At 36.4% G+C, this 15871-nt stretch overlaps 1 protein-coding gene across 10 annotated transcripts in view; it reads right to left on the minus strand.

The window, feature by feature from the left end:
* Nucleotides 1-1734: 1734 nt before the first annotated feature.
* osbpl8 (oxysterol binding protein-like 8) overlaps nucleotides 1735-15871 on the minus strand; it is a 94236-nt gene continuing 80099 nt past the window's right edge. For 5 of the 10 annotated variants that reach the window (XM_073946870.1, XM_073946861.1, XM_073946868.1 and 2 more), the window contains 9 exons: nucleotides 14328-14426; nucleotides 12419-12516; nucleotides 9920-10009; nucleotides 9667-9803; nucleotides 9353-9538; nucleotides 6334-6421; nucleotides 4281-4383; nucleotides 3165-3270; nucleotides 1735-2728 (listed from right to left, as the gene is read on the minus strand). In XM_073946870.1, coding sequence (XP_073802971.1) covers nucleotides 2596-2728; nucleotides 3165-3270; nucleotides 4281-4383; nucleotides 6334-6421; nucleotides 9353-9538; nucleotides 9667-9803; nucleotides 9920-10009; nucleotides 12419-12516; nucleotides 14328-14426 — 1040 coding nt within the window. In that variant the 3' untranslated portion in view covers nucleotides 1735-2595. Of the gene's footprint in view, nucleotides 2729-3164; nucleotides 3271-4280; nucleotides 4384-6264; nucleotides 6422-9352; nucleotides 9539-9666; nucleotides 9804-9919; nucleotides 10010-12418; nucleotides 12517-14327; nucleotides 14427-15871 lie in introns of all 10 variants that reach the window. The other 5 variants (XM_073946866.1, XM_073946860.1, XM_073946863.1 and 2 more) reach the window with 1 other exon arrangement.

A 15871-nucleotide genomic window follows, 5' to 3' on the forward strand; every position in this document is an offset into this window, starting at 1 on the left:
CTAATCTACTCGCAGACTATTTGGCTTTTTAATTCGCAACAGTGGCGGACGAGACGACAGTGTTAATTTCCTGCTACAGTTTCACTACATCTACGCTTTTCCTCAAGAGAGAGAGAGTAAATATTAAACCGGACGCTCGCTCGCTTTACTGTACATACTAATATAATAAATTAAGATTTCTCTTTCCTTCAAAATGCAAGCCGCGAGCGTATGAAATGCAGGATCCACATACTGTGCTGTTTAAAGTTAAGATTTCAAGTGAAATTGTTCCCGTTGTTTGCTTTGTTTTTTAAATAATACAAAGTTTGACCTCGTGTGGCAAAATAATCCTTCATAAATCTGCTGTCAAATATCCAGTAACAGCAAGAAAATTGAACCTTCGATTTTTTCCTTTAAATGTTTTTCGTTTGAACAAAAAAAAATGTCTAGGTCATATTTTTATAAGTCAAAAACATTTGTTTAAATATTTAGCATTTCCAATCTCCCGTTACTATTCATCAAAAATATTTAGCATTTCCAAATTCTCATCACTGTTGTGCATGTCAGATTTATTTATATTCGTACACAAATTAAAGGTGACACTAATTCCACTTTCACCCCTTATTATGAAAGAAATATTTGTAATTTCCAAATTCTCGTTATTGTTGAGCATCTCATATTTAATTATATGTCAATATACGAATTAATGGCGGCATTATTTTCACTTTCACCTTATTTTGAAGGAAATATTCAGCATTTCCAAACACTGTTAATTATTTTGCATCTCAGATTTAATTGTATATCTAAAGGTGACACTAATTTCAAATAACTTCCAATTTCTTGTTATTATTGTGCAACTCTTATTTATTATATTTCAGTATATGAATTAAATACGAGGCACTAATTTCACTTTCACCTTATTTTGAAGGAAATTCTTATTATAATTATTGTGCATCTCAGACATATTATATATCCATGTACAATATTTTATTTAAATTTCACCCCTTATTATTTAAAGAAATATTCATCATTTCCAAATTCGTATCATTACTGTGCATCTCAGATTTAATTTTATATCCTTATACGAATGAGGCGGCACTAAGTTCATCTAATACTGAAGAAAACATTTATAATTTCCAAATTCGTGTTATTATATTGCATCTCAGATTTTCTTTAATATCCATGCACAAATTAAAGGTCACACTAATTTAATATTTTTAGAAATATTTGTAATTTTCAAATTCTCATTAATGTTGAGCATCTCATATTTAATTATATATCAGTATACGAATTAATGGCGGCACTATTTTCACTGTTTTATGAAAGAAGTATATATCATTTCCAAATTCTTCTTCTTATTATTGTGCACCTCAGATGTATTATATATCTATACACAAATTTAAGGAGGCACTAATTTCACTCTATTTTGAAGGAAATATTTATCCTTTCCAAATTCTTCTTATCATTGTGCATCTCAGATTTAATTTTATATCAGTATACAAAATAAAAGTGCAGCTAATTTTATCTTTGCCTTATTTTAAAGGAAATATTAAGCATTATTATTGAACATCTCAGATTTTATTACAACTCAGTATACGAATGAAATTCGAGGTCCTAATTTCACTTTTGCCTCATTTTGTTGGGATTAAAGTTTAAATAAATGAGTTTTTCTGCACTTCAGGAATGAGAATATCGCTTGAAATGTGCTTATATGTATATTAATATAATAATATAACACAACATATTATAAGATTAAGATTTTTTGCATATTACTGTATTTTCTCATGATTTTAGGGTAAAATATGACCTACATTTTTTTTAGTCTGTTAGACTGACTGCTGTCCTCCATTACAACAGGGGGCACTCTTTGCATTTACAATTTGAGTTAAAATAATGCAATATTTTTGTGATACTAGCGTAGTTTGTGAATTGACTACGTGGTTTCCTCCACTACAGCAGGGGGCGCTCTTAAAGTTTAAAATTTGGGCAATTCTTGCTAATTATTCTTTTACATTTTTCACATTTTTACATCCTATAAACAAAAAAAAATGCATTAAGACATTTCTGTAGCATTTCGAAATTCTCATTACCACGTGTGTCCGTAATCAAAATTCTATTTCAATCGGTACAAAGTAAAGGCAGTAATATGAATACTATCACAAATACTAATAATACAGCATACGTCGTAGATTATAGTAACAAGAGTTTCTTCTTTTTTTGCAGTCCACACAATGAGAATCGGGGTTGAAATGTGCTTATTGGTCATGAAAATAATATCATAACTCTAAAAAAACAGGCAATAAAAGCATATCTTCAATCAAAATATGACCTAGAGATTTCCCGTTTGTATATCGACTAGCATCCTCCGCCACAGCAGGGGGCGCCGATGTAAAAACATTGTTAAAAATATTACTCCAATAAATTAAAACAACATTTGGAGGCTGATGATAACTCCTCTTTTTGAAGGACAAAAAGTAAACAGTCATTTCGAAAAACATCCCACAATGCACTTCAACCGTATTGCCGTCCTTTTCCCAGCGCTCACAACACGAATTGATAAAAACGTGGCGAATGAAACGTCAGTGTGTCGTGAGCTGATACTGAATGCTTGTGGCGTTACTTGAAGATGAAGTTGAGCAGGACCTGGAGGAAGATGAGGAAGAGGATGATGGCGATGTCTCGGTGCGTCAGAAACGAACTTTCCGTCGACGTCTGACTGGCCATGCGACTCCTCAGCGCACTGACGCTCCTGGACGACACAATAAAACTGTTAGCATTCATGATTTTTAATATACTAGCAAGTATTTATTTGAAAACATTTTTAAAAGAGGGCGGAGCTACACATTCCAATGTGTCAGCATAGTGGCAGATTCAAAAACAAGACTGACGTAATATGCTAATGAGGAAGAGATGGTCACTAGTGGGCGGGGCTTTCTCCCTTTGATGATACGTACAAATGTTTCTGCAGGCTGTTTCTATGAAGTCTGATTACAAACGATACAATTAATAGATATTTAGCATTAGAGGCTGCTTATATTCACACACTGCTGACACACAACTGTGTTTAAACCCTTTATAAAAGAGATTTCTCCATAATAGCTCCCCTTTTAATGTTTTATTTAACTTTAGATAACTAAAATATCCTAATACTGTGCTGTACTGATTTCCCCAGAGCTGCGGTTCACCTGTTAATGTCCTCCTGGGTTTGTCGGATGGACTCAATGGCACTTTGGATTTCGCTCAGATCGGTTCCTTTCTTCCTGTGGCGGCTGCTGTGTTTGCTTTTGTGCCCTGAGGGAAAGATCTCAGTTAGTGTTTTGTACGTTTGTGTGTGTGTTTGTGTGTGTGATCTGTTATAATGTGGGCAGTGTTTATGTGTGTGTGTGTTAGGGTGGTATTTGTTTTTGCAAGTGTGTAAGTGTGTGTGTGTTTGTGTGGTGTATATGTCCGCGCAGTATTTATGTCTCTGTATCTGTGGTATTTGTTTATATGTGTGTTTGTGTAGTTTAAGGTGTGTGCAGAAATTTTGTCTGTGTGCGCGTAGAATTTGTTTATTTGTGTGTGGTGTTTATGTGTGTGTTGCGTTTATGCGTGTGTTTGTGTGGTTTTTACGTGTGTGAGGTATTTATGTGTGTGTGTGTGTGTGTGTGTTTGCACTTTTTTTTATGTTTGTTTGTTAATTGTATGTGTGTGGTTTTTGTTTTTGTGTGTTTGGTGTTTATGTGTGTGTGTTTGTTTGGTATTTACATGTGTGCAGTCTGTGTGTGTGTGTGTTGTGAGTGGTGTTTATGTTTGTGTGTGGTGTTTTTGTGTGTGTTTGCGTGGTATTTACATGTGTGCAGTCTGTGTGTGTGTTTGCACTGTTTAATGTTTGTTTGCACTGTTAATTGTATGTGTGTGTGTGTGTGTGGTATTTGTTTATGTGTGTGTTTGTGTGGTATTTATATGTGTGCAGTCTGTGTGTGTGCATGCGTGTGTGTGTGTTTGCACAGTTTATTATGTTTGTTTGCTTGTTAATTGTACGTGTGTGTGTGTGGTATTTGTTTATGTGTGTGTGTGGTGTTTATGAGTGTGTTTGTGTGGTATTTACATATGTGCAGTCTGTGTGTTTGTTTGCACTGTTTTTTATGTTTGTTTGTTTGTTGACTGAACGTGTGTGTGGTATTTGTTTATGAGAGTATATGATAATTGTTCATGTGTGTGTGTGTGTGTGTTTTATGTGTTGCTGTTCATGTTTGTGGTGTTTGTTCATTACTGTGAAGTGTTAATGTGCGTGTGTTGTGTTTGTGTGTGCGTCATACTCTCGCTGCCTGAAGAGTCCTGTCGGTCTGGCTCTGGAGACGAGCAGCCGCTCTCTGGGCTTTTGGGTTTATCAGTCTTATGTTTCCGCTTTGGTCCCGTCACCTGAACAAACACACATATGCAGACAAGAGCACATCAGTTGCACATCTCATGTCTTTACAGTTGAGACAGTCTAATTTATATATATATATATATATATATATATATATATATATATATATATATATATATATATATATATATATATATATATATATATATATATATATATAATTTATATATGTAATAAATATGTATAAGAACATTTCATTTTTGGATATTCAAAGGTTACAAATGGGGTCCAAAATGAACATTAAAAATACATTTATTATAATTTTTAAATGCATATTTAATACCCATTTATTTATTTATTTATTTATTTATTTATTTATTTATTTATTTATTTATTTATTTATTTATTTAATGTTATTTTGAATTACGTTTTTTGTTTTAATAAATCTCTAAATATATTTAGCATTATAAATAAACATATTTTAAATACATATTCAATTTCATATTCAAAAATATTTTAATACAAATTTAATTTCAATTTAATTGTTAAATAATTTAATTCCTTTATTAAAATTAAAATTGCCACTTATTTCATGGCAAATAAAATTTACATCCATACATTATTATATTTAAAATCTTAAATAATTTAAATGCATATTTAACACACATATGAAGACAAGAGCACATGGGTTGCACATTTCATGTATTTACACTTGAGACAGTCTAACTTTTATGTCTAATATTTAATTTTTTGATATTGGAAAATTACAAATAAGGTCCAAAATGAGCATAAAAATTATTATATTTATTATCATTTTAAAGGCATATTTAATACCTATTTAATTATTACTTGTTTATTTATTTATCATTTCTATGATGCAATTTTAAATTACACTTATTGTTTTAACAAATACATAAATATATTTGCGTATTTATTATAAAAACATATTTAAACATTAATTGTCATATTCAAAAATAATGAATAATATTAATAAAATTAATCATAAATAATTAATTTGAGTTTGTTAAATTAAAATACCTTTTTTGTTAAAATACTTTTTAAAATTAAATGGCCACTCATATCTTCAAACCCTTACTCATTGCAAATTTTATTTACATACACATTAAAAAGTGTGTGTAATTTTAAATTATAAGGTTTAAAATCATCATATTTATAATCTTAAATAATTTAAATAGATAATTCATTTCAAATAATTTACTAGCTAATGCTGGGGGTCACAGTGGGTAGCATGATCGGCTCAAAGCAAGCAGGTTGCTAGTTCGACCCCCAGATATTTGCACTCTTATTATTATTATTTTGCTGCTTGTTCAAACTACTTAATTAAAGTGCGCTACTAACACAATTCTTGAGTTGTTTTGGGACAACTTAAATGTTTTATGTTCAATGCACTAAAATTTGTTAGTTAACTTGACTGATTTGTGAATGAGACGTGTTGAACACTGCATATTTGAACTGTGTGACTCTGGCATTCACTACTAAAGCTCCATATAACACCATCAAGATTTAATATGCACATTCATTCTCATCTTACATTATTTATGTGTATGTGTGTGTGGTGTTTATGTGTGTGCAGTATTTATCTGTCTTTAAGTGTGTATTCTTATCTTACATCTAAAAACAAAACAACACAATATTAATTTTGGACCCCAGTAGAAAAGACACATTTTTTTCATGCAACTACACAGAAAACACACACACAGTCATGCAGTGCAACTCATTATTAGCAGATGCAACACACACACAAAGAGAGAACGATAAACAATGATGCGGGTGGTCATGTGATCGGGTCAGGCAGCAGATGATTGGCTGTTTGGGCAGAATGAGAGAGCGCAGGCGGGCAGGCAGGCAGGCGTGCGGCGGTGAGATGGAGCGGACAGATGCATTGTGGGTAGGAGGACAGGAGGACGTACCTGGCTCAGGTAATTGTCCCTCCGGGGGCCCTGCTGGGTACTGAGACTAACTACACTGGCTGAACGTACCATAGGCGTCCTGTGGCGCACTTTAGTCTGAATACAGCCGTCTTTCTCCAGCTGAATGAGATCGTTGAGCGGATCCCACGGCCGAGTGCTGAAACACAGTATTGCACAGCGAAATTCATTTCAGTTTCACTGTTCAATTCATTTACTTTTTAAAATTAAATATGCCACTTATTTCTCCAAACATGTATTTCATTGGAAATTGTATTTACATACACATGAATAACTACTAAATTATTAAAATGCATACATTTAAATACATATTTAACACATATATGCAGACATGGGTTGCACATTGCATGTCTTTACAGAAGAGACCGTCTAATTTATATGCATTTAATATTTCATTTCTGGATACTGAAAGGTTACAAACAGGGTCCAATATGAACATAAATATGATTACATTCATTATCATTTTTAAATGCATATTTAATACCTTTTCATTCATTCATTTATTGATTGATTTATTGCAATTTTAAATGGCATTTAATGGTTTAATGAATCTATAAATATATGTATAAACATATTATAAAAACATTTATTTAAATACAGATTAATTTACATATTTAAAATTAATTCAATGCACATTTAATTTCAATTGAACTTGAATTTCATTGTTAAATTCATTTACTTTTTTGAATTAAAATGGCCACTTATTCCTTCAAACACTTATTTCATGACACATTTAATTTGCACATACATGAATCATTATTATTTAAAATCTTAAATTATTTAAATGCATACATTTAAATAGTTTAAATGCATATTTAACACACACATGCAGGCATGGGTTGCACATTTCTTGTTACAGTTGAGACAGTCTATTTTATATGCATGTAATATTTCATTTTTAAATATTTAAAGGTTACAAACAGAGGCCAAAATGAGCATAAATGATTACATTTATTATAATTTTTATGCATATTTAATACCTATTTGTTCATTCATTTATTCATTGCAATTTTAAATGGTTTAATGAACCTAAAAATATATGTATAAACATATTATAAAAACATTTATTTAAATGCAGATTGATTTACATATTTAAAAATATTTCAATGCACATTTAATTTCGATTTAACTTGAATTTCATTGTTAAATTTATTTACTTTTTTTAATTAAAATGGCCACTTATTCCTTCAAACACTTATTTCATAAAAAATTTTATTTACATATTATTTATATTATTATTAATATAATTTATTATTTAAAAGGATCCTTAAATGATTTAAATGCATATTTTAGTTGTCTATCTCCAGCTGAATGAGATCAAGAGTCGTCGAGTGCTCAAGCACAGTCACAACAGAGTAAATACAATCTGCAGTGCTCAGTCTGTCCAGCAAGGGGCGAACAGACACTGATGTTTCAGACTCCTTTTTTAAATTAAAATGTTTTTGTTAAAACAAATGTGTCAAGAAAAGCAAAAACTATAATAATAACAACAATTAAACAAAATTCAAGGACCAATAATGTACATCTTATAGGGACCCGTGACATTGATGCAGTTTTAGTTTTTGCTAGACAGCTTTTTTGGACTCCTTTTTTAAATGAAAAGGTTTTTATTAAAACAAAATGTGTTGAATCAATTAAATTCATGAATCCTGAAAGTAATAATAGTAATAAAAATAATGAAACAAAATTTATCAATAGTTAACCTTTTAGGGATCTGTGAAATTAATACAGCTTTGGTTTTTATGTTTTTAATTATTAATTAATAATTTAGAATTGTTATATATTATTAAGTTGAACAAAACTATAATACTCCAACGCCCTTGAAATTGTAAATTTTTTCCCCAAACTCAACCCCATGCACTCATTTAAATGGTTTGATTACATAAATAATAAAAAAATCATATATTATAAAATTCATGAAATGAAAGGTTTTTTATCAGTAATTATTCATTTATTAAGAAATGTATTGGTGTTTATTTATTAATAATTCAGATGTACAGATTTTTATATTTCAATTTTTTATTGCATCTTTTTATTAACTATTAATCACAAAACACAATGAAGCAAATCAACAGACAAGGGCCAATTTAACAATGCTAAAGAAAGACTAAATAAATGATATATTAATGAATTAATATTAATAAAGGGACTGAGCCCAAAATGAATGAATAATTTACATTTTAAGGACCTTTCAGTTTTAGCTTTTTTAGACTCCTTTTTTAAATTAAAAGGTTTTTATTAAAACAAAATAAGTCTAAACAATTGAATTCGTAAATCCTGAAAAGTAAAAATAAGAATAAAAATAATTAAACAAATTATATATATTAAATAGAGATCTGTGAAATTAATACAGTTTAAGTTTTTCTGTTTGTTTATTTATTTAATTTAAAATTAATAAAATTAAACAAAACTATGATAATTCCCCCCCTTGAAACGGTTAAAATTTTCCCCCAAATCCAACACCATCCACCCACTTTAATGTTTAGCTTGCATTAATAATTAAAAATCCTCAATAAACTCATTAAACATCAGAAGTCATTTTTTTATTTATTAAAAATGTTATTTATTATTTATTTATTGATAATTTACATTTGTACGTTTTTATTGATTCATTCATTCATTTTCTTTTCGGCTTAGTCCCTTTATTAATCTGGGGTTTCCACAGCGGAATGAACCGCCAACTTATCCGGCATAAGTTTCCACGCAGCGGATGCCCTACCAGCAACCCATTTCTGGTAAACATCCACACACACTCATACACACTCATACACTACGGACAATTTAGCCTACCCAATTCACCTGTACCACATGTCTTTGGACTTGTGTGGGAAACCGGCCCACCTGGACGAACCCACGCGAACGCAGGGAGAACATGCAAACACAGAAATGCCAACTGACCCAGCCGAGGCTCGAACCAGTGACCTTCTTGCTGTGAGGCGACAGCACTACCTACTGCGCCACCGTGCCGCCCTACGTTTTTATATTTCAATTATTTTCTGGATTGATTTGCAGTTGCTTAATTAAACATCAAAATATTAAATCCAACTCTCTCATCAACGACATGTCTTACTCAGCGTATCGGTAATGCCACTCTCCGGTTGTGGGGTCCTGCTCGAACAGCGCAGGCGTCCACTCCTCACACTTAGCCTTGCGCTCGCGGGCCGCTTTCCTCTGCGCCTCCTCCAGGATGAACTTTTCATTGGTGGCCTCCGTCTGGTCTTTGTTATTGATGGCGCGGGTCACGTGCTGCCAGAGTCTGCAGGAGGAGAGCGTGCGTCTTGATTTATGAATGATTTGGACTAGAAACAAGACATGTTTTGTAGCGTTGGCAGTAAAATCTGAGGGGTAGGATCAAATGTGATGATCAGGAAGGCTCAGTGTTACCTCTCAGACTCAAACTCGGCCTGTTCTTCTGGAGGGACGGTGCAGCGGGTCAGTCTCTGCTGTCTGAGCTCCGGCGTCGGGTTCCAGAAGGTCTCCAGCTCTCCTGTCTTCTTATCATTGATGAACACTTCACTGTCCTGCAGAGCAATAGTTGTGTAAACTCATCATGACAGGATTTATTGAATATTATTGAGCAGACGTGTGTAAATCATGATAGAGTGATTGATTCAATAATAAATGGAGGAACACTCACCCAGTGGCCCTCCAGTGTGGCCAGCACCTCTTTCCCCAGTTTGATCTTCCCACTGATCTGATTGACGCTGTCGCTGCTGCCGAGAAACGGCTGAAAACACACACACACACACACACACACATCCATCATGAGGCCGACACACTCACTGTTCATGTGTGTTAGTGCTGTGTGTTTGTGTACCACTGTTCCTCTGAATGATCAAACACACACTGCTACTGTATGATTACACACACAGACACAGAAACAAAAACAGACACACACACACACACTCACACATACCCACAGACACACAGACACACACCCATATGCACAAACACACAGACACACATGCACAGACATGCACAAACACACACACACACACACACATGCACAGACATGCACAAACACACAGACACACATGCACAGACATGCACAAACACACACACACATGCACAGACATGCACAAACACACAGACACATACGCACAGACATGCACAAACACACATGCACAGACATGCACAAACACACACACACACACACACACACACACACACATGCACAGACATGCACAAACACACAGACACACATGCACAGACATGCACAAACACACACACACATGCACAGACATGCACAAACACACAGACACATACGCACAGACATGCACAAACACACATGCACAGACATGCACAAACACAGACACACACACACACACACACACACACATGCACAGACATGCACAAACACACAGACACACATGCACAGACATGCACAAACACACACACACATGCACAGACATGCACAAACACACAGACACATACGCACAGACATGCACAAACACACATGCACAGACATGCACAAACACAGAGACACACACACACACACACAGGCATGCACAAACACACGGACACACACACAGGCATGCACAAACACACACACACATGCACAGACACGCACAAACACACATGCACAGACATGCACAAACACACGGACACACCTGCACAGACAAGCACAAACACACGGACACACATGCACAGGCATGCACAAACACACAGACACACACACACACACACACACACACACACACACACAGGCATGCACAAACACACGGTAACACTTGGAAAGACATGCACAAACACACACACACACATGCACAGACATGCACAAACACACATGCACAGACATGCACAAACACACAGACACGCACAAACACACGGACACACATGCACAGGCATGCACAAACACACAGACACACACACACACACACACACACACAGGCATGCACAAACACACGGTAACACTTGGAAAGACATGCACAAACACACACACACATGCACAGACATGCACAAACACACATGCACAGACATGCACAAACACACGGACACACATGCACAGACAAGCACAAACACACAGACACACCTGCACAGACATGCACAAACACACACACACACATGCACAGACATGCACAAACACACATGCACAGACATGCACAAACACACGGACACACACGCACAGACATGCACAAACACACAAACACACACGCACAGACATGCACAAACACACAGACACACACACACACAGACATGCACAAACACACAGACACGCACAAACACACAAACACACGCACAGACATGCACAAACACACAAACACACACGCACAGACATGCACAAACACACAAACACACATGCACAGACATGCACAAACACACAAACACACACGCACAGACATGCACAAACACACAGACACACATGCACAGACATGCACAAACACACAGACACGCACAAACACACGGACACACATGCACAGACATGCACAAACACACAGACACACACACACAGACATGCACAAATACACAGACACGCACAAACACACAAACACACACGCACAGACATGCACAAACACACAGACACACACACACACAGACATGCACAAACACACAGACACGCACAAACACACAAACACACGCACAGACATGCACAAACACACAAACACACACGCACAGACATGCACAAACACACAAACACACATGCACAGACATGCACAAACACACAAACACACACGCACAGACATGCACAAACACACAGACACACATGCACAGACATGCACAAACACACAGACACGCACAAACACACGGACACACATGCACAGACATGCACAAACACACAGACACACACACACAGACATGCACAAATACACAGACACGCACAAACACACAAACACACACGCACAGACATGCACAAACACACAAACACACACGCACAGACATGCACAAACACACAGACACACATGCACAGACATGCACAAACACACAGACACGCACAAACACACGGACACACATGCACAGACATGCACAAACACACGGACACACATGCACAGACATGCACAAACACATAGAGGCACAAGCAAACAGAGAGAAACACACAAACGCACACAGATGCAGAGACAAGGACAAGCACACACAGACACAAATGCACACAGACAAAAACAAACAGATACAGACACACACACACACACCTACACACCTTCAGCTTGAACTCCAACTGTGCACTGTAGCCCGTCTTCTCGCAGGCGATGCACACCTGACCGCCGAGCTCCAGAGTCATTGTGCCGTACAGGATCCCTGTTACACACACAAATGCACGCATATCAACCTGCATGACAAATATCTGTGTATATTAGTGTAAGTCAATATACTTGTGCATGAATAAGTGTGTGTGCACGAGAGAGAGAGAGAGAGTGTGTGTGTGTGTGTGTGTGTGTGTGTTTTGTGATGGACATGAATGCAAAAGTCACATTACAGGACAGACAGAGCAGAATACATGACGCTTGCTAAACTAGTCTAAGCTCAAATCTCCAGGAGATCAGACTCTGGTAACACTTCATAATCAAAACTAACCATGTAGGAAACAGAAGAATTAACATGATTTATAGGGCAGCACGGTGGCTTAGTGGTTAGCACTGTCACATCACAGCAAGAAGGTTGCTGGTTTGAGTCCTGGCTGGGTCAGTTGGCATTTCTGTGTTTGCATGTTCTTCCTTTGTTGGTTTCCTCTGGGCTCCCCAACAGTCCAAACACATGTGCTATGGGGGAATTGAATTAGTCTGAGTGTGAATGAGTGTGTAGGGGTGTTTCCCAGAGCTGGGTTGCGGCTAGAAGGGCATCCGCTGCGTAAAACATATGCTAGAATAGTTGGCGGTTCATTCCGCTGTGGCAACCCCTGATTAATAAGGGACTAGGCTGAATGACAATGAATGAATGAATGATTTATATATCAGGGGTGGGAAACTTCGTTCCTGGAGGTCCGCTGTCCTGCAGAGTTTAGCTCCAACTCCAATCAAACACACCTGCCTACAGATTTCTAGTGATCTTGAAGACACTGATTAACATGTTCAGGTATATTTATATATTAGGGATGCGCGATAAATCAGCAGCCATATCGATATCGGCCGATAAATGCTTTTTTAAATGTTATCATTATAGGTGCGATATTAAAATTAGCCCGATATATTTAAGCCGATAGCTAATGTAATTGCACAGAACTGCCTGCCTTGCACATGCATGGGTCGAACTTGTTCAGACTTGTCCAGTTTACTATAACAAGCTTTCCTCACATTGTTTATTCCTTCAAAGTTCGTCCTTTCTTTGTGTGGTATTGCTGTGCTTTAATAACTCTGTAAGTGACCATATTCCTTATCATTGTAGATGTTTGATAGAGTGTAAAGTTGTTCACTGTATAAAAATATAACATATTGAAACATTTATATTTATAGGCTAATATATATATATCGGTTGACATATATCGGTTCAAATCTTAAGCATTATCGGTTATCAATATCAGCAAAAAATCAGTATCGGTGCATTTCCTTTGGCTTAGTCCCTTATTTATCAGGGGTCGCCACAGCGGAATGAACCCCCAACTAACTAGGATGCCCTTCCAGCTGCAGCACAGTGCTAGGAAACACCAATGCACACTCATTTACACTCATACACTACGGCCAATTTAGTTAATCAATTCCCCTATAGAGCATGTGTTTGGACTGTGGAAACTGGAGCACCCGGAGGAAACCCACGCCACATGGGGAGAACATGCAAAACTCCACGCAGAAATGCCAACTGGTCCAGCCAGGACTCAAACCAGCAACCTTCTTGCTGTGAGGCGACAGTTCTAACCACTGAGCCACCGTGCTGCTACTAATGCAACAATGTCTTTTTATTAAAAGACATATAAAGTGTTACCAAACTGTCCTACGCTAACTAAACGAAGACTCTAAACTGAAACTGCACCTGTATCTACATGAGTGCAAATTACATGTTAACATACCTAGATGAGTCCCTACAGAAGACAACAGCACAGGGTTAGTGGAGAGTATCTGTGTGTGTGTATGTGTATGTGTATGTGTGTGTGTGTGTGTGTGTGTTCATGGACAGACCTTTGCAGTGAGCGTACGGCATGTTCATCACATAGTCTTCCCCTCGGTTTAGAAACGTCAGTCTCGCTTCACCATCCAAGATGGCCGACAGAGAGTTTCCTGACAAGCACAACATTAAATGCACCAGCAGCCATGTGTGTTAAACGAAAATAACAAAGCACACATAACTAGCACAATGAAATACTCATTGGAAAAACTCAGGAGTGTTACTGGACTTCATGCATTTATTTTTTCATTGTAATCAAAGTCATTGACGTATTTGGTTTTTTAGGCCTGTCACAATAATTAATATATGGACTTATTGCACAACACATTGACATTAACTCAATCCTTTTTGATGCAATATACATCGCCCATACATAAAAATCAATTCTAGCAACATTTGAGCTCTATCTCTATTGGAGATGTCAGTGTCAATATGGTTATTAAAACACGGTTTTAATATGGTTATTAGTATATTTTCATGAAAATCTGGCAGCAGATATCGCAGCCTCTGTTACTTTTCACCTTGCACTTTTTTAGTTTTTACATTTATATTATTTATTTTAGGATATGCGTTTTGACATTCCGATTCCAATGCCTGATTATTAAAATGACTATAATAAAATAAAAAATATACTTCAGAATGAAATATAATGGGTTGTTTGTAAGAGTGTACTTGCATTGCAATGCTATTATATTGTCATTTTGGCATCTTCATCATAACTTTTCAATCTAGATGGATGAGGCAACCATTACTGCATCCAAAATGATGAAAAGCCTTGGAGTAACGATTGATGATTAGCTAAACTTCTCTGACCACATTTCTAGAACTGCTCGATCTTGCAAATTCGCATTCTGTAACAACAGAAAGGTCCGACCCTTCATATCTGAACATGCAGCTCAACTCCTTGTTCAAGCTCTTGTTCTCTCCAGACTGGACTACTGCAACTCTCTACTAGCCGGGCTTCCAGCTAACTCTATCAAGCCTCTTCAGCTGCTCCAGAACGCAGCAGCACGAGTGGTCTTTAATGAACCTAAAAGAGCACATGTCACTCCGCTGCTCATCCGTTTGCACTGGCTGCCAGTTGCTGACTTCTGTCAGAAAGTGACTTTCTGTCAGAAAGTGACTTCTGGCCTTGCTCCTTCTTATCTGCTCTCACTTCTGCAGATGTATGTGCCCTCCAGAAACTTGTGTTCTGTGAATGAACGTCGCCTCGTGGTTCCATCCCAAAGAGGGAAGAAATCTCTTTCCCGAACTCTCGCGTTCAATCTGCCCAGTTGGTGGAATGAACTCCCTAACTGCATCAGAACGGCAGAGTCACTCGCTGTCTAAGAAACGACTAAAAACTCAACTATTTAGTCTCTCTGGCTCCACCGCAAACTGTACTACAAAAAAATAAAAATAAAGAAATTACTAATGTTTTGCTTCTTACACTTTACACACCTGAAACTTGCCTACAGCACTTATTCATTGTTGCTCTTGTAGTTGTATAAATTGCTTCCTTGTCCTCATTTGTAAGTCGCTTTGGATAAAAGTGTCTGCTAAATGACTAAATGTAAAT

The sequence above is a fragment of the Danio rerio genome, chromosome 4, assembly GCF_049306965.1.
Source record: "Danio rerio strain Tuebingen ecotype United States chromosome 4, GRCz12tu, whole genome shotgun sequence".
NCBI classification, from domain to species: Eukaryota; Metazoa; Chordata; class Actinopteri; order Cypriniformes; family Danionidae; genus Danio; species Danio rerio.